Source organism: Blennius ocellaris (assembly GCF_963422515.1).
Source record: "Blennius ocellaris genome assembly, chromosome: 19".
NCBI classification, from domain to species: domain Eukaryota; kingdom Metazoa; phylum Chordata; class Actinopteri; order Blenniiformes; family Blenniidae; genus Blennius; species Blennius ocellaris.
Genome location: NC_137668.1, coordinates 11,717,431 through 11,736,994, shown reverse-complemented (window position 1 = coordinate 11,736,994; position 19,564 = coordinate 11,717,431). Strand labels below are relative to the sequence as shown.

Below are 19,564 nucleotides of genomic sequence, written 5' to 3'. Positions count from 1 at the left end.
ATCAAAAATAAATGTCAGTCAGCATCACAGATAAAGAATAAAATGCTCATCGAAGGAGACTAACTCGGTATGGGGGCCGACACACTGGGAAAACAAAAAAAATAATCTGTGGTTATTGTGCCCACAGCTTGAAAACTCCAGAAAGTTCAGCTCTCAAGCCCAAGAGGTCTATGGGTGCGAGCCAGGGCACATACATATTAATATTTCATTTGAGTCTCTCTGCATTGAAGTGTGGTCTCACGCTGAATTTCAAAGTCTTAAATGAATGTCTCAAAACTGCAGAGAGGGTGGCGCTTTAAGGGTCCTGAGAGGACAATAAATCACTTGGTCACACGCACAGTCGCTACACCCGGGCCTCCTGGGATCAAAGCGCTCTCTCAGCATCTCTGAACCACTCCACTGCTCAAGGATGGAGTCCGGAATTAAAGAGAACTGCGCCTAAGAAGCTACATCATCATATCTGCCGTGTTTACGGCATAATCCAGTTGTTATACTCCTGACATATCATTGACAAGGTATATAACAGTTCAGCTTCCCTTAAAATCCATCACCCTGGTGGAGTGAAAAGGAAAATTGGCACGTTTTCTCTTGTGACAGTGTGTCACTCGCAAGTTGAAATCTCTCAGTAAATTCTTATTCCATCCACCTCCTGGAAGAGAATAACGTACATGAGGAAATGTGATGCAGAAATGCGAAGACATCTGGTGTACTTTCCCTGCACATAACTTTAGCTGATAACACAACTTTATCCCTGGAATGTTCATGTTCTATATGAAGGAGATTCTTACTTATATACCTCACCCTGCTACTGCTGGAACTACCGTTGCTGTGGTTGTAATGTAAAATAAATGTGTTCTTATTATGAACAGAACTCACATTAATACTCTACAGGTTTAACTTTGGATGTTGTCACCAGGTTTCTGCTCTTGACTGTGTGTAACTATATCTTGCTGGACAATGCCCCCTTGTGCCTATATTGTATATAACAGTATACACAAAACTAAGTGAAGTGATGTCAGGCAGGGTCCAGTGGTGAGCTCTGCCACCTCTCTTGCAAATCTATCCCCAGTTTGAGTTCAGGTGGAGTTGGGGAGTCCGCCTGTTGCCATGGAGATGCTGAGCTCAAAGGATCAGCATCAGCAGCAAGAAGCAGTCACATAACATTTCCTCTGGAATCTTCTATTTGTTGTTGGTTATTTGTACTCTTATGGGATTCTTCACAGAATAAATCCCAGCAATGCTTTAGCCTATTTCACTTTTGCAAAAGAAAATGTGCTGTGAATGTAAATATTGTGTAATCTAAACTGAATGCCGGCTTGTGACATCATCTATCTTCTATGGCACTTCATGTTCAGGGTATCAAGGCACTGGAGCCAATCTCAACTGAGTATTGGCAAAGGCAGGACGCACCCGAGATACATCACCAGAGGCATTACACCAGGTCAGGCAAAGTTCAAAATGGGGCCCTGAGCCAGTATCTTTAAGGCTCAATAACAATAAGGCAAACAAAAAAAACAACAACAAAAAACCCAATTTCTATCCTATTGCACATAACCGTTTTCAGCATATGTCTTCACTTAACAAAACATATTATGTTTATGCCATAATATGAGTATCTTAACAATAAGTTGTTAAGATTTTCAGTGACAAACATAATCCCACAGTAGTAAAATGTACCTAAACAGCATGCAGATTGTTACAAGGCTTGCAGTTAGGCTGTGTTTTTATTAGTGTAAAATAATTTAGACATGTATTGACAATGCAGCCAATGTCCCGTTTCCCATTTTGGAAATGGATCTGAGGCATAAATGGGAAAACCAGCATCACATCGAAGGTTTCTATGGAGGGATTTAGTGTTTCATATTTGATTTCACGCTGAGATTGTGGCTGCTCTTCGTAATCAATATTTGTGTAGCAAGCCGCGTTCATCCTGGCATTAATAATAGTTTGTGGATCAAAGGTGTGTTGTACAATGATACATGAGCAGAGGAAATCAGACATTGATATTTATTGATATGTCAATAACATCAAGGAGTGGTAGGTTTTTCTGAATTCCCTTCAGACTGCCTTCCAGGGCCTGTTGGGGGTCTTGGCTGGATGAGTGGAGTGGCTGATGGTTTGACACTGGGCTCTTCTGTCTGAGGAGACTGACTGTCCATCTGTCCGAGTGCTTTGTCTCTCTCTGCAGCCACCTGCATGACCTGCTTCGCAGCCGCCTGGTATTTCTCATTCATCCGGTGCACTGCAGGTGTATCGCTGTTGCACTGCAGTTGGAGCCTCCTCATCTCCTCGATGAGCCTGTTTTTCTCCTGGACCACACGCTTGTGCTGCAGCCGCTGGGAGTCTCTGGTTTTGTGGGCTCTCTGCAGTGTTTCTGCGGAAGCGGACGCGGCCTGTCTGCACTCCTCTCTCTCCCGTCGGGCGTTCATCAGCTGGTTCTGCAAGCGCAGAATGTCAATGTACACGTCCGGTGCGACAGTGACGTGTTCTGGATCCACCAGCCCCCCCGCTGTCACCTCCATCCACTCCGTTTGAAAGCAGTCCAGTGTTTCTGTCATGCCCATCTGAGAGAGAAAGGTGCGTATGAAAGCCACCATAGTCGTGTTGACGCTTCTTGCAGCTGAAGCTTTGGCCCGGTCCTGGATGTCCGTTGCCGGGGCCTTCAAATCTTCTCCCCCCTCGTTTGAACTGCATTCTCCTTCAAGAGAAACTTTCTCATGACTAAAGTCATCATCGCTGTCAACTGGCATATCTTTGTGGGTGTTTTTGTGTGTTCTATTCGTGAGGCTGAAAGTTTGCTGTTGCCACGGTGACGCACAGGCCAGTCAACGCGAGACTTTCACGAGTTCATATGACGTCACGGGGTTAAGGAAAGGTGTTCGAAGTTTATAGTTGCAAAATCCCAAAAATATTAATGTTCCATCTTACCCGTGAAAGTTAATCCCCCGGGCCCCGCTTCCTACCGTCCTTCGATTTGTCCAGAAGTGCTCCACACGGTGCTCTGGTGTCTTGACTTCTCTGCCCCTGCCAGTTTGTGTTCACGTGCTTTGACGACCGGAACAAGATGGCCGCCGAATTTCCTGCTCCGCGGCAGCGTATGCGGCGTCTCCTCTTACTGACGTCTGTGGTGTGCCCCCGCCCTCCGTTCCTGACGTCATTGAACCATCATGGCGGATTACAAAGAGGCGCCCTTGGCTACACGGCCCAGAACGTTGGATCCAAATGAGTATTTCAACCTGTCGCCCGATCAGAGGCGCGCGGATGAGGCAAGAACCGCCATCCAGGCGAACCTGAAGAGGCAGTACCAGCTGCAGCTCAACAACCCGCTCAGGAAGGAGCTCATCGTAAGTGGCTGCTAGCAGGCTAGCAAGCAATGTCACCCTTGAAGAGGGCTGAGTGCTAAAGGTGGCACGTTAGGAGGTAAACACTGCACAGAGATGGTCTAAAGTCACACCAGGAGTTATGTTCCATCTGAATTTTAAGGTTAGTTCTTATTGGGAAAGTCACCTAAACCTCGTTTGATTGTCATTCGCCAGCGAGCAAGTGATTCTGGACTCGATCAGCTATATCAGAACCGACGTCCCGTTCAGGGTTTTACTCTTTAAAAAGCCTCGATTAGTCGCATTTTTGTGCTTTTCTTGGTGCATATGATTTAGTTTGGAATTGAGAACCTCTTTAAAATGGGTGAACGTCCCTACATGCGTGGAACAATGTTTCGTTGTCTACAGCAAATGCTACAAACAAGGCTAAGGTTTGTGACGTCACGTTCCGTATTTCAACTTGAATTTCTGATTTGGGTGAACACATCCCTGTGCAATCCTTCTATTAGTGAAGCTATATTTACTGTGTGATGTATTCGATATGCTGTGGGTGAGAATGTGTTGGTATTGTCAGAGATCATATCTATATACTATGCAAGAGTTAAATTGGCAAACTATGGAAGCAATGTCCGAGAAATTCCACTTAGAATCTGCTCTTCTTCGCTTGGCTTTGTCCTTTTTGCTCAGTACAAAGCTTATTTACTTTTATTATTCAGTGACGCTTCCAACAGTTCTGTGTCCTTGTTTTCTTTGTCGTGATTGAGTCTGTTGCATTTATGGAAGGAGTCAATTTACCTGTGAAAACAAATAAAAATTATGTCCTGTTCTTGTGTTTTTCCAGGAAGACAATGCCCTGACACAATGGGTATACGCACGAACCAACCCCTACCCACACTTTAGAGCCACAAAGAGGACTTCTCTGTTTGGTGCAATGTTTGGGGTTTTTCCTCTCTTTGCCCTTTACTACATCTTCAAGACGGACCGGGTACGACACCAGATGACGTTTTCTTTGTTTTCAATTGTTGTTGGGGGCATTTATTGAATGACCTGTGTCAACTGTGTCTCCTCAAGCAGCATGAGAAGCATCACAACTTTAATCTTTATATCATAGTACCATATAGTGGCACATGGTAACAAGATAAAGACTGTACCAAGATAGATTAAAAACAATAGGTAAGAGGAGAAAATAGTACAATACCCTTGATATAATTGCAATTTAGAAATATCAGTGTCTGAACAAAGTTTTGGTGAATTGATTTTTTTTTTAATAATTCATCTGTGTGCCCTATATATTGCTGACACTGCCACAGTAGTAATGAGAGCATCTATGAAATCTCTAGATGCAACTCAGTTTTCACCTGTGAACATTTATATTTTACCATGTAAAATGTAACTTCTTTTCTTTTTTTTTCCTTATTTAAAATCATGTAGTTACACTTGGGCACCTTTTATTTCCTCGTAGCAGTTCAGTTGATCTGGTCCCCCCCCCCCCCCCCCCCCCATACACACACACACACAGATTCATTCACATTAGAATTGAATGTTTCGTTTGAAACTGTGCCTGCTTTCATTTTTCATCCTCATTGTCATGGAGATTTAGCCTCTAAATCCTCGCCAATTGGAATTCTAGCAAGAATTTGGTGCAATTGTCACAGCGCTGGGCTATCATGCTCATCTCCCCCTCTGCTGAGAGGGGGGGTTGGGGTGAATATCATTCATGCTCACTCCAAAAACATGCAGTCGAGAAAATGTCCTGAAGGTGGAGAGAGGGTTTGGGTGGTATGACTTTGTTGCCATGGAAACTGTACTAACCCATCATCTGTGTCGTGTGTTTTACAGGATAGAAAAGAGGCGAAGATTATGAACGGAACCCTCGAGCGCAAGTTCAATTTGTCATCGTGAGCTCCGGCGTGGAAAGATGCTCCTGTATGTTCCAGTGCGTGTAATTATTATTAATACAATAAAGATATATTGTCAAGACACGGTTTGTATTTGAATTAATGGTGGGAGAAAAAAAACAAGTAGGATTTGTTTGCCATATAGATGCTATACACAGAAATACATACTGGAACCATATATTTATCAATTCTCAGAGCAGAAGTGGAATCCTGATGCAAGTTTTTATATCAACTTATTGTACTTACGGAGGGCCTGAGCCACTCTAATGTGACCCTGGGTGAAGACACAACCGCCAGGACCATCCATCACAGAACAACAGACACATGATCACATTCATGCTCTGGAAATTTTGAGGGGAAAAAAACTCCAATTGACCTTATTGAGCTTATTTTTGGGACTGGAAAAAAAAAAAACATTTCAGAAATGGCTTCCCAAACTTGGACCAGAATGTCAGACGACCTCATAAATGGTAAGTGGGACAGCACCGTGGACACGCTGTGCACTTGGGACAATGTTATAGGACGATGGCATATGAGTGGATACATTAATTCTAGCCACTGAAAATGACAGGTATGCATGGGGTCTTAACAGGTGGAACCTTTTTTTTTCACTGATTATATTTTGCTAATAGTGGTCCAAAAGCAATTTATTAACAATATGAGTAATATGTTTGCCTTAAATTTTTTAATGAATCGTATGAGATAAGCCTTTGTCAGAAACATTTTAACCATAAGGTGGTGCGTTGCATTTGTATACATCATGACTTGAAATTCAATATAAAATTACTTGACAACTACATAATCATATCTAGTCAAAAGTGTCTTAAAATGCCCCAATTGCACAATATCTCTCTATTTGTAGTTAAACATGTTGTAAATGGGCTTTTTTCCATCTGAAAGAGGGACTACACGTGTCTTATAATACAATATATTTTATTTATTAAATATGAATTACAAGACCTAATGGCTTAAAAACATACGGGCATAAAGAGTATCAACTTTTTCATATTTTTAAAATAAATGTGGCAATTAGTTAAGATAACTGGGAGATTCTTCATTGAAGTACATTAGTGTTTATGCCATTATAGGAAATTCACAAAACAACCAAAGAAATCCATGTATGTCAACAATTGGCACAATAAATATTTATAGTGTTTAATTCAATATAGCATAAATACTTTAGAATGAAATTAAAAGATGGACAAATTACAAAATAACTTGCAATGTAAATATGTAAGTTGGATGGGGGATATCCTTTTGAATATGATGCATGTTGGCACAATAGATATTCTGCTGTGATTGTATAGAACTTGTATAAAAAAGGAAAAGAGGAAACTGAATAACAACGAGAAGAGCCATTCACTTCTGAGGATGTTTACACTTTAATGAGTAATATAAGGATATTATTGTTTGTTTAATTATTACTATAATCGCTTGTTTAATTGCATGCAGACTTTTCTTTCAAGCCACTGCTTGTTTACTGCTGGCTGGTTTTCCATTTGGGGTTGAAGTGCTTGCGAAGAGACTCCCAGCACTGGTAGTAGCTCTTGTCGAGCCTCTGGCAGGTTTGCAGGCCCCATTTGGTCACCGCCATGCTGAAGGACGACTCGAACATGAAAGCCTGGAGGAAAGATACAACATGAAATGGTTGTAATTCTTGACAGCGATGACTTGGAATCCCTTCAGGGGTTTTTTGTTTGTTTTTCTTCCTTACCATGGTGCCCTCAGCCACCCTCTCAGGTTGGAGCACAGCAGAGCTGTTCTTCTCGAAGCACTCGGTGTCCGGGCCATGTGGGGTCATGATGCTGTGGAGGCTGGCCCCTCCAGGCTGGAAACCCTCTTCCTTGGCCTCGTAGTGCCCTTTGATCAGGCCCATGAACTCACTCATGCAGTTCCCTATAGTGACCAACAAGGGAGGCGGTGTAACAGCACTAAACTTTGAGTGAGCAGTGACCCTCATCTCCACTAGATGGCGTTATAGATCCTTGGTGAAATCACATGAAGGCCTCAATCCAGTGAAATGAGTCGATGAGCAGGTGGATTGTCCTCACCTGGCTGGATCAAAGGGCATTTTAGCTTGAAGATGATTTTGCTTAGTTTATTTGATGTATTTACCCTTGCGAGGGATATTTGATGTAATAATTCTAACTGACATGCAAAATCAGATGTTTCAGCAACAGATCTCAAGAAATATAATATCATTGAGAAGTGACTTTATATACATGAACATATTGAGACATGTTTATAATTTAAATTGTGATACACATAATTTCAAGTAAAAACAAATAGCAAAACATCTAATCTTTTGGACCATACTGATGTGTCGAGATCCTGCATTTCTGACCTGAAACTAAAATAAATATTGTTGAACAAAAAGTGTTTGAATTTGTGTGTATTAAATCTAATACATAGGAATTTTTACACATTGATTTGATATGAATATGAGGGAAGTGAACTTTTCATTTATGTTATAAGTTCACAGAATACAATTTAAAATGGAAACAAACAAAAAATGGAATTGTGACGATAGAACTGATTGCCGTGTGCAACTGTGTATGTGTCTTTTCCGACAGTCCTCGTGGATGATTGAGATCTTAGTGGAGTGTGTGTGTGTGTGTGTGTGTGTGTGTGTGTGTGTGTGTGTGTGTGTGTGTGTGTGTGTGTGTGTGTGTGTGTGTCTTACGGTGGTAGTAAGGTGGACGGAAAGTGTGGTCTGCCACACCCCAACGAGGGGGGAAGATGACAAAGTCAGCGATGGCCACACCTGGCCTGGTGGATTTAGCAGTCAGCACGGTGAATATTGAGGGGTCCTAGTGGAAGATTGAAGATGTGTGACAGTTTGAGTCAACAATTAGTAAACTATTATTCAACTGCAGTGGCCTTAAACAAGAAAGAGAGAGCGAAATGACAGAAAAGATGCTGTAATTGTAAAGTGTGAGGAGCATGTCTATGACCATGACTCTTACCGCGTGGTCGAAGGCCACACAGTTGATAGCCATGAAGTTCTTCAGGTTGTATTTGTACGGCGTGTAGTTCCCGTGCCAGGCAACCACATTGAACGGCGAGAAATCCTACGCACAGAGCGCACAACAAAACAAATAAGAGGAGTCTACCCAAGCAACAAACACAAAAGACTTTAAATTGAGCTTTTCACAGGGAAAAAAGGAACAATGAATAATGTCTTTGTAATCTTAAATTCCCAGAGAGAGTACTTCTTGACATAAAGAGAGAAAAAAAACGGGCGTAATGAAAAGGGTTGATTGTGAAAGAGGGTGCGCTTCTTTCATTCTTCTCTTTCATTCCCCCTGTTCTTTGTGATACGAGGCTCCAGGTATTATGGGGTAATTGGCTTCACAATCAAACTTTCCCAAACTTTGAGCATTTTGACGCTCGCAGCAGCGCAGTTAACGGGGGGAGGCGGCAGTGGGTGCAGAGATATTTCTTTATCTTGATTGTTAAAACCACAGCAATTTTATATAGTTTCTCTTTTCTGATAATGTCACAGCGAGAAAGACATTCAACAGCACCTCTAAAATCAATATAGTTCATTACAACTCAAGCTGCCTCCATACTGACCTCCACACTCCCTACACACAGGCTCACACACATTTCCACAAATCAACATTTAATACACACAAACAATAAAAACTGACAAACACGCACACAATCATGAATATATGCAAAACCAAATGCATATGCACATCGCATTGCAAATAATCAGTAAAAAAAAAACAAAAAAACAACTTAACACTCCCTCTTTTCTGAGCAGTTGCCATTAAAAAAAAAATGCCTTTGGGAAACCCAGTGCAGGTAATTTCTTGGACATTCATCTGTGATAACTCCACTACATTCGATTAAAATGAGGGGGAAAAAATGGTTGGGAGCAAGCACTTGCACACACATGCACACAAAACACAAACATATTGGCCCAGTCAAGCAAATAATAAGTTAATTTGAGCAATTTCAGCACTCTGCAGGGGAACAAAACAGCAGGACCAGAAAGGAGCAGCAGCATCTTCCCTGAGATGAGGCCTGTGTCCCCCATCTTATTTTCCTACCCCTGTAGCCTCGATCTCCAGGCTTGGGGAACAGTGAACTCTTCGATAAAAAGCGTGTCGCCTCTGACCCACAGCGCACGCCCGAGGGCGGACGCTCGGGTCGAGGCAGTGAGAAAGAGGGGAAAGGGTTTGTTTTGCCTCAAAATTAGAGACAGTATCTTGCCCTTGAGCACTTCTTACGGTGAATAATAACAGTGTGGTTTGACACGGTTTCCACGGTTACAACCCTTCAACCCCCGCCCCTGACAAACCTCTCCTCCCACCTCCTCATGTCTCAGTAAAAAAAAAAAAAAAAAAACTCCTGTCAGACATTATGTGTCGATCCAATTATGCACCCAACAGGACATTTCAGGAGGGGGAGGATCATTCCCCGAGTGAAATATGGTGAAATTAATGTTTAACTTGGAAAAGGTTTTTCCTACAAAGCGAAGCTTCACAGGTACACTGTCTGTAGCTCCAGAATGCCTTAACTAATTATGAGTGATTAAGACTCATAAGGGAGCCGAGGCGGAAACCTGCTGAATGGATAACAGCCAAGGCTTCAATATTAAATCATCAGGGATGGCAATTCAGTTGGCAGGAGCAGCTAATGGATCATATACTTCACTTGGACAGATTCCTTTTAGTGTCGGTGGCAGTTAGATAGTGTTTATTGAAGCATACACAAACCGAAATAAGGTAATAGGGCAAGTGTGCCTGCATGTGTGCTTTCCTGTCAGGGAGTATGCTCAAAGTTATATGTCAAAATAACCACCTGTTGGCAGGCAAACAGCTTCCCCTGGTACTTGTTGATCACAGTGTAACCAGTGGACACTGTCCGGTCCTCATACCAGGCCGCTGGACACAGGAAATCTCTTGGGTTGGCCAGACCATTGGCTCCTACAACACAGAAGGTAGAAAATGCTGGCGAACGGCAACGAGGAAAAGGTACACTTGAACAAGCTAATTATTTACCTTAATGCTGTGTTTGAGTTACCGAGATAAAGGTTGACTGACCTACAATTGTATATGTCAAGGGTATGGTCTGAATTTAAGGATCATCATTTGATGCAATGGAATCAAGGAAGACAAGTTAAAGAAATTACAAAATACAAATTCAATTTGGAATTTTAACAGATAAGTGCAGAGGCAACAGAAAAAAAAACCAAACTGGCGCGAAATACAGACCCATAACAGTTCAAATTAATATTAAATTAATATCCTCATAATTTTTGCTTATAGGTACCAGGTTTCATTATAATCCATTGAGAGGCACTAGAAAGTCAGGGGATTGTCATTAGTTTCAAGCAGACAGAATGAGTTTCAATGCTAATGTGGAGAAATGTGTCAGCATTGTACACAACAACCGGGCATCACGGAGAAAGGTGTGGAGATCGGCGCTGCTTCGGGAAAAAGGATTGTTACATTAACTGTACGGACACTAACCAATAGGTCCCAAGTCAGGGAGTTCAAAATGGGCTCCATACACCTCCAGTATGTATCCTCTGGTTTCTCCAAACACTTCAACACTGAAACGCATCCCTTGCTGGAAAAAAAAAAAGAGAAAAGTGGTTGTCAGAGGTAATTTTGTGCATTTGGCCGTATCATTGCGGAGGAGACTTGAGATTCATGGATTGACGTGTCTGGAAAAACACATGTGCCGCTGTTCTGGTGACCAGGCTTTCTGTGGCTTAAAAGCTCTTTCCTCTTTTATATGTTTTAAGTTCACTTTGGGAAAGTACACATCATTGTCTTTCTAAATATGGTAAGTGGGATGTGGCGGCAGAGACGATGTGGATATTTGTGCAAAGCAGGGGCAAGAGGGAAAACATACAACCCACCTGGACGACACAGATCTCGTTCGGCTCGACCATCATCTTCCCAAACTCCGTGGTGATCATGAGCTCACCCTGCTGGGGGACTGCAGACACAAACAGAGAAAAGAGCCACAAAAGGATCAAATTCGTGGGAGAACGACTGAGGATTGAACTATCATTGTTCTTATGTGGGATGACATACAAAACATCAACAACCCTTTCCCTCACCAATCAGAAAGTCTCCATCTGAGTTGTTGAAGCACCTGCAGAAAGGCAAAAACTTTAGAAGCACTGTCAAGACACAACAATGATTTTCATATTTCTTCATGAAATGCTTGTATTTACAGCCTTGTGGGACACATCTGGATGCATTTACGTCCTCACCTGTCCACCATGGAGGAGTTGCAGGTGTACATGTGGATGCCAATGCCATTGCGAGATTTAGCATCTCCAGCACCGCAGACAGTGTGGAGACCCTGAGCCACATGAAGGAATGGACATGTAGTGTAAGAGTTTTTGCTTTAAACTATATATATCCACAAAAAATATCTACAAGTGAGATAACCTTACAGAGACAAAGTCGACTCTCTTCTCCATATATTTCGGGATGGTGAATGGCAACCAGCGCAGCTGTGAGAGAAACATAATGTATTCAGATACTTTAAAGACTTTATAAAGGCTGTGGAGGCCGATTTCCACATTTGGCTTCTATATTAGACATTAAGTCGGCAGGTTTAGTTCATTTCACTTCTCCTTTTGATTCACCTGGTTAGGATCCGGTTGCACCTCGTCCCAGTCCTCGGTCACGTCCCCACAGGGCATCAGGGTAAAAGGCTTATGCTTTACAGACGGGAGGATGCGGTACAGCCAGCTAGGGAACGAGACAAGGGGTCGTGTTCGGTCATAACGCCAAACAGTCTTTCACGTCAGATCAATGTCTAAATATAGGATAGGCACCTCCTCTTATTGGCCGGACGAGGGCAGGTGAAGGCAGAGCCGGACAGCTGCTCGCTGTAGAGGCCATACGGGCAGACCTGGGGGTTGTTCTGTAGAAATGCATGCACATCATGTTAATGTTCCATGAACCAGAACAGAGGTACTCTCAAATACAAATCAAAGGCATCTTGGGGGGGCCTTCCTGTGTGGAGGTTGCATGTTCTCTCTGTGTCGGCTTCTTAGGTTTCCTCCAACAGCCTTTACGGCTAACTGGTGGCTCTCGATTGTCCAGAAGTGTAAATATGAGTGTGTTTTCCCTGTGATGGTTCAGGATGTACCTTGCTTTATGCCTCGAAGTCAGCTAGGAATGGCTTAAGCCCTCCAGTCTCTTGAATTAGATGAAGCGATATAGAAGATGTAGGATATTGTATTTTATTGTGTTGTATGTCATTGCTATCAGTCAGGAGTGCACCTTTTTTTTTTTTTAAGTGGCAAATGGATTGTAGTAAACAAAAAGCTCAATTGTATGACACTATACGTATTTAATTATGTTGCAGTCTTATAACAGATGATGATCCAGATGTCTCCTACCACCAGATCATGTTATTTCATGTCAAACAAATAAAGTATACACTTTAAAATCCTTGTTGTGTTAAAATAAGAATTTATACAGTTCATGCACATGATATGATTTTGCAATACTTTTAATGAAATAAAACACTGGATGAATGTGTAAATGATTTTGTGTGTGTGTGTTACCTGTCCCTCAGGCAAGGACCCGGGACAACGAGGGTCTTCTGAGGAAAACTCGTTCCCAAAGCCACTCATGTACTAAAACAGACAGACATCTCACACTCAAGGGAAGGCAAGTTAAAGTGAAAAATAAAAAATACATCATGCGGCTTCATTGTGATGCAGGATAAATGTGTTCATGCTGGTTATAATTAAATTTGAAGGCTTGTCATTAAGGCTTGTCTTTTTGTTAATTGTTGTCATATTGATTCACATTAGATCTATCATAAAACAAACTGCAGTTATACCAAATTTCCCCCCTTGCAGTCATCCATTATTTTTCTGTTATTGTGTTAGAGAAACAGGCTAATTACACTTGGATCCTCCACAGTACTTTTTGATCAATATGTCAATTATGACAACAGCCATATCTCCCTCTGCCACAGGAAAACATGAACTTGGCACAATGCAAACAGATCTTGCTGAGTCATTGTTGGGCTGCAGAAAGTGCACTAATGGACATGGATAGTTTCAATATGTGCATCTTCATGAACCGTATGAGCTGGATCAAAGCTACAGCATTTTCTTTATGAAACAACAATTAGATTTTTTCTCTTTGGATGATTTTATGAGTCAAGGGACACATAGTTTAACATCTATAAAAAAAGAAATCAATATCCATGCAAGAAAAAAAATACAAAAGAATACATGTTCCTAATCCACAAGTTTTGGGCTCAATATGATCATATTAGACAATGTAATAATTCAGCAGATGTCATGATAATAATGTGTTACCAAAGGTTAAAAACTTTAATAAACAAATGCAAACATGTGTAATAGGAGTTATTGTCCATAACTCTGCGACAAGAAAACTATACTATGATTAAATTCACACCTTTTACACATCAAACTCAAACTTTTTGAATGAAATAAGAAACCTCAGTGAAGTTGAAGATTGTCAGACAACATCTGGGCAGAGACTGAATGCTGTGATCTGATTGGCTGGAGGGAACGCCTCCCTCCTCTCACCCTGCGCCATGCAGATTTCTGCATCCTGACAGATAAAACTTTAACTTTGCAGGATTTACACTCATTTGCGACAGTATAGGAAGTTTCAAACTTGTGCAAAACTTCAATAAAGAGTTGATCCTTAAATTTCTGTGCTTGACACGGGCTGCAGGCTTCAAACATTGATGACTACCTATTTAGTTCAAATGAATCCTGTTCTTACCTTGAGTCCAGACATTCTGTTTTCAGTTCAAACTTCACCTTCGCAGCTGTTCAGTCTCTCAAAGGCTACAAAGCAACTTGCAGTTGTTCCTCCTGTTTCACTCCTGATGTTTTCCACTTCGGGACGCAGGCCTGCTGGAGTGCAGACCCAGTTGAAAAGGGGGCTGGATTTATACTGTTTCTCAATCTGGGTTTAATTAGGCTTTGACTGACTCCTCCGTGACGCAACCGCTGGGTGCAGAGGAGGCCTGAGGGAGAGAGGGGGGAAGGGAGGGAGAGAGGGAGGGAGAAAGAGGACACGCAGGTCGGATGGTCCAAAATTAAGCAAACAAAGGCCAGTCAGAGCCCCTGCATGGAAAACATGACTAAGCCTTAAAGCACAACATGCAGGTAATATTTATGGACCTGCATTTTACCAGCTATACCTCAGAATTGTTTTAAATATAAAAAATAGCTAATTTCATGAAATCAAACATAGGCGTGATTTTTTTTTAATCACTTACAAGGCCTGTATTGAGGAGGGATAAGATATCTTCTCTTCACTGTCAGTTCAGATGTAATACAACCTCAGTACATTCTAAAACTCAAAAAGGACTTACAACTTTCAGGCATGGAAGATTACATGCTCCATCCATTTGGCTGATGTCAGACACCAGCAGGGATTTTATATTGAAATATTTCATTGTTCAGTGCATATAAGAGAAGTCCCTTCACAAAATATGTATTCAAGGTGAACTGGTGACCCTGAATTGCCATCAGGTGTGAATGTGAATACGTCTACTGTGAAACCTGCTTTCGCCAATTGTTATCTTGGATCAATTCTTCTGCCCTGTGACCCTGAAATGATGAATTGTATAGAAGAGTGATCGATTGTTAACGGCTGTTGGCATGCAAAGGTCAAAAAGCGTCACGACAGAGGAATTGAAAGTCGGGAAGGCTGGTCTTCATCTATACACCTGCAACTGTCAGAGCAGTTACACTCATCCACTAAAGCTGATGACATCATTTTAGTTTGCCTTCATTGCATTGTTGTAACGGGAATAAACATATGATGTATACATATTCTATTTATCTTACGATTTCTCAAGAAAATATAGGTGCATCAACAATAATAGCGCATGCTGTTAAAAGCAATTTGTTCAATATGAGATAATCCAATCAACTAGTTACTTATAACGTAATGAATCACAGATTGTTCCTTATGGCCAAACCGCATGCAAACATGACTACGTGCTCGTGCTCACGTTGCACGAAAACAAACATTTGTGTTTTCAAAGGGCGTATTTAATGCATTCACTTCAAAAATCCTTCATTTCCCGAGAAGAAGGAAAAAAAAAGTGCAGTTTTGTGTTTGCATATGGGGAATGGCAGGGACAGCAGCGCTCCACTTCCAGGGCTCCTTGATGGTTCATCAGTTTCTGATTTTGTCACGCTTAACACAGGCTGACTTGTTGTTTTATGTAAAGTGAGTAATCATTACCGTACAGCTACATAATTAATGCACTTCTCTTAAATCCAGAGTTAGTCTATACTTGGATAACCTCTGTGTGCTTTCTTTATAGTTGGAGCAGCAACAACAACAACAACAAAAGGCCTCTAAAAGGCTTATACATTACTTCACGCAAAATTTATTCAGTTCATTTCTGGAAATAGGTGGTCAAACGAGGTGTACCTAATGTCCCCCATGCAGCATGTATCAAAAAGAATCAATTTCGCTGTTCTTATCCGTGGCTCGCTTCCCCTGCTTGTCTATTTCTTTTCTCTTTCTTGGGGAGGTGTTGGGGAAGGGTAAATGATGGCAATTCTCATAGCGAGGCGCAAATAAACTCGCCGCGGCAGAAGTAACTGTTCTCCGGCGAGGCGTGCAGGCAGAGCCGGGCCTCCCGCTGGCAGGCAGTCAGGGTGCTGTGCCAAAGACGAGAAAGCCCAATGGCAGGAAAATATCACGTCCCAGTCTCCGGAAATTGATCTGCTCCTTGTATGGAGAAAGAAAATGAGCGATTTTAATTTCATCCCAGAGTCTGATGATAGAATCCGAGAATGTCTGGGTCCAATCCGGATGGGGCCTGTGTGTTTTGAGACAGGAAGACGGGAGAGAGACACCGCTGTTACGCACTGAGAGTTATGTCTATGCATGCGTAAGTGGGCCATAAATGCTTTGTTATTAGATGCCTGCTGAATTCAATGGTTTGATGGCAAATGGTACACTCACCTGGCACTGTCTTTCTCCCGTATGCATAAACAAGCAATCTCTCTCACGTGCGCGCGCGCACACACGCACACGCACACACACACACACGCGCACACACACACACACACACACACACACACACACACACACACACACACACACACACACACACACACACACACACACACACACACACACACACACACACACACACAGCATGCTGAGGCATCTGGCCATGCACAATATTTTGGTTTTATTGCAAGAGGTTTCACTCTCCAGCCTAATCCCACTACCCTAATACAATGAACATCACTGGAGTTTTGCAAAGCAGTACTCAAAGCAGCGAGAGATACATGGAAAAGCTCAGGGTGATGCTTGCCAGACAATCAGTGTCCTCTTGAATCCTTTTTTTTTTTTTGTGAGCCATACAGGCAGCAAGCATTGTTTGTTTCTTTGTGCTACACGAACACACGTACATTGCATCAGAGTTGTGAACTTATGAAACTGAAATCATCTGGCCATCTGAGAGATTTAATTGTTGAGTTATCTTCCTTCAATATTCTGTGGGCCTACACGGGTTATTTCGTGATAAATTTGCCTGATGGGAACGCAGATGACTGCATCGCGGTTAGTATTCTTGTCTCACAATGAGCGTGTCTGATTCAAGTCTGTGCTTGGGGGCATTTCTGTTCTCCCCGTCCGTGCCTGGATTTTTTTTCCTGGTATCCTGGTTTCCTCCCGTAAGTACATGCAACATTAATTTAGGGTAATAGGCATCTCCAATCTGACTTGGGTGCGACTGTGAATGCGTTTGAACTGTCAAGGACAAGCGACCTGTCCTTACTTGTGGCAACACTCTGGAATCAGTTCCACACGATCGTAAGTCAAATGAAGCACCGTAGAAGAGGAATGGCCCGCTATTCAAATTCACATGAAGTGAATCCATAGAGATTGCATAAGCGATATTGTAAGGATGCTACTTGTTTACCCTCAGAAGGGAGAGAGCGACAGGAAGAGTCTTGGGTTTGTCAATCAAGCACCATGTCTGTTCTGATGGGCAGATAAATAACACTTGTGTGAGGCTACTGTGGGTGTGCATGACCTTTTACATGACCAACACTATCTAATCAGCTCGCATTAAGATCTCCATTGTGCACAATAACTTCTGCAATACATCACCCACAATACACTTGAAAACATGTTTCCGCTTATGCGGATATCATTTCCTGAACTACATACAGACGTGGGCAGAACTATCATAATCCCCCCATCTTATAGAGCCACTTTGTCAAAACAATGACTGTTCAGGCTATGTGAGTCTTGGCTGTACTTTACAAAGCTCATGCAGAGAAACAAATACTGTCACTATTGTTTTCAGATTTGATCAAACTGTGACTTTTGTCAAACAAAATGTATATTTCTATTACCAAATTTTGGATTAAAAGCAACAAAAATAAAGTGAAATCTGGACTAACCTGAGTAGTTTTTATAGCTCTCAAAGAGACTACTACATCTGTCAGGCGTTTATTTGTTTCCGTGACAGAATTGAGGATTGTAGCTGCTTGACAGGATTTCGATCAGAACCCATAAAAACCACTTCAGAAAAGTCCTCTCTTTGTTTTCTAACTATTTCTAGGTGCTTTTGGATTTGTGTTCGGGGTCATTATCCTGCTGGATTATCATTGGCCTGCAACTGAAACAGTTGTCAGACAAGGCAGTGGGTAGAAAGCTCCATGTGTCTAAGAAGGTTCTAATGCAAGGAAAGTCAACTTTACTTATGTAGAATATTTAAGGAACGCAAAACAGAAATCTCATCTCCAAAAGCAACTTATGGGGCAAACAGACATTTGGAGTTTGGTCTGTATCACTTCAGAAGTTACACTTGTCTATTTATCTATAATTTGGACTACCCTGGAAACTCGGGGGTCTATCTTCATTGTGGGACTAAATCTGAGTAATTTAATATTATATTTAATTTTATATTTAGGTGTCCCATGTAGGTCGTAGAAAGTCTGCAAATCCTCAAATTTAACATTGTTGTCTGTGTTTGTTGACATAATGGAGTCACTATTTTCACCTGAAATATGGTATAGATTAAAAAAAAATATACTGACATTCTAAGGTAAATATATAAAATATCCCTCTATATTTTTCACCTGCTTTACACATACCAAGGAGGCAGATAGAGGAAGACATTTAGGAAATGCAATTATATTTCAGTTTACATTTTCAGAAAATCTCCCCTGTAAACCTATCCAGACCTTTATAAAAAAAAAGAACTGTCTATCCTTTGAGAAAAAATATTGTATGCATTTTCATACCTTTGTTTCTTAACTTCCCAGCAAACCCAAGATATGTATATATATATAATCTCCTATTAGTTTAGTATCTTTAAAGGAGGATTGAAGCAATGTTCCAATAGGCTGTGAAGGTCATGAGAAGACAGTCAGAGCGTGGATGGGTGAAACACTGGTAGGTATATATAGATCAACAGTACGTTTGATTAAATTAATCAGGCAGTAGCAAGTAGCACCAACTAATTAGAGTGTGCTTGCAGACTGCCCTGCTCTTGTTTCTCTTCAGTAATGAGATTCTTTCATCTTCTCTTTATTCTTCTTTGAGCGAGGGAAAAGCAGCTGTCACACATTCACTATCAAACACAAAGCAGAAGAAAGAAACCTCTTTATACAGTATGAGTACGGATAGATGTGCCTATACCAAACTTGAAATTGAGTCTTTTGTTAGGCTGCTGATATCACGCAAAATTCAAGCATCATTGCAAACTGAATGAGCGATTAGAAGGGAAAAAAATGGCAGTAATGTAATTTATTCTAATTGACTGCTTCTTTGTATTGTGGTGAGCAGCGACAACAAGTCCAATTTGTTTACCATGTTTGGAAAAAAGCATGAAAACTCAACTTTGTGAAGGACAGGAAGGTGCGCTTGTTATATGAATTGTTGTCACCCAGCCTCATTTTATGTATCACTGGCTAATAAAGGCCTTATGAAGACATCACATTTCACAAGAAATAGCCTGGATTCTTGTACTTTGTAATTGCAGCCCTGTTACATACCGTTGCAGTTTAATGCTAAATGACTCCTGACATGAGCCATCCAGTGCCACACACACACACACACACGCGCACACACACAAGCATTTGACAGCTCCATTTAACGCTGATTAGATTTGCAAGGACATGTAGTACACACTCTCTCTGTCTCTCCCTGTGTAGGTTGAGAGTCTCCTGAATCTTATCCATCGCGGTAATGTTATGCAAATGGTTTAATATGAAGATAAAAGACTGTTGCAGCGTGTGGCGCTCTCCTGGTTCACAGCCTCGTGTTTCCAGGACGATAGCTTTAACGAGGAGGGCACTATTTGGGAGTCATTAAATGATGGCCT

General features: G+C 41.6%; 2 protein-coding genes across 2 annotated transcripts; one reads left to right on the top strand and one right to left on the bottom strand.

Moving 5' to 3' along the window:
- Window positions 1–3,154: 3,154 nt before the first annotated feature.
- ndufb4 (NADH:ubiquinone oxidoreductase subunit B4) lies at window positions 3,155–5,302 on the top strand. The gene is made up of 3 exons (XM_080515424.1): window positions 3,155–3,344; window positions 4,162–4,305; window positions 5,160–5,302. The coding sequence occupies exons 1-3, from the start codon at window positions 3,168–3,170 to the stop codon at window positions 5,220–5,222; spliced, it is 384 nt and encodes a 127-aa protein (XP_080371550.1). The 5' UTR covers window positions 3,155–3,167; the 3' UTR covers window positions 5,223–5,302.
- A 1,083-nt stretch (window positions 5,303–6,385) lies between these two features.
- hgd (homogentisate 1,2-dioxygenase) lies at window positions 6,386–14,108 on the bottom strand. The gene is made up of 14 exons (XM_080514951.1): window positions 13,972–14,108; window positions 12,768–12,839; window positions 12,030–12,118; window positions 11,838–11,943; window positions 11,643–11,702; window positions 11,457–11,548; window positions 11,301–11,335; window positions 11,097–11,176; window positions 10,702–10,801; window positions 10,031–10,155; window positions 8,185–8,289; window positions 7,902–8,028; window positions 6,933–7,114; window positions 6,386–6,839 (listed from the first exon to the last, which is right to left on the bottom strand). Exons 1-14 carry the CDS (start codon window positions 13,984–13,986, stop codon window positions 6,696–6,698), a joined length of 1,332 nt encoding a protein of 443 aa, XP_080371077.1. The 5' UTR covers window positions 13,987–14,108; the 3' UTR covers window positions 6,386–6,695.
- Between the last annotated feature and the right edge of the window lie 5,456 nt (window positions 14,109–19,564).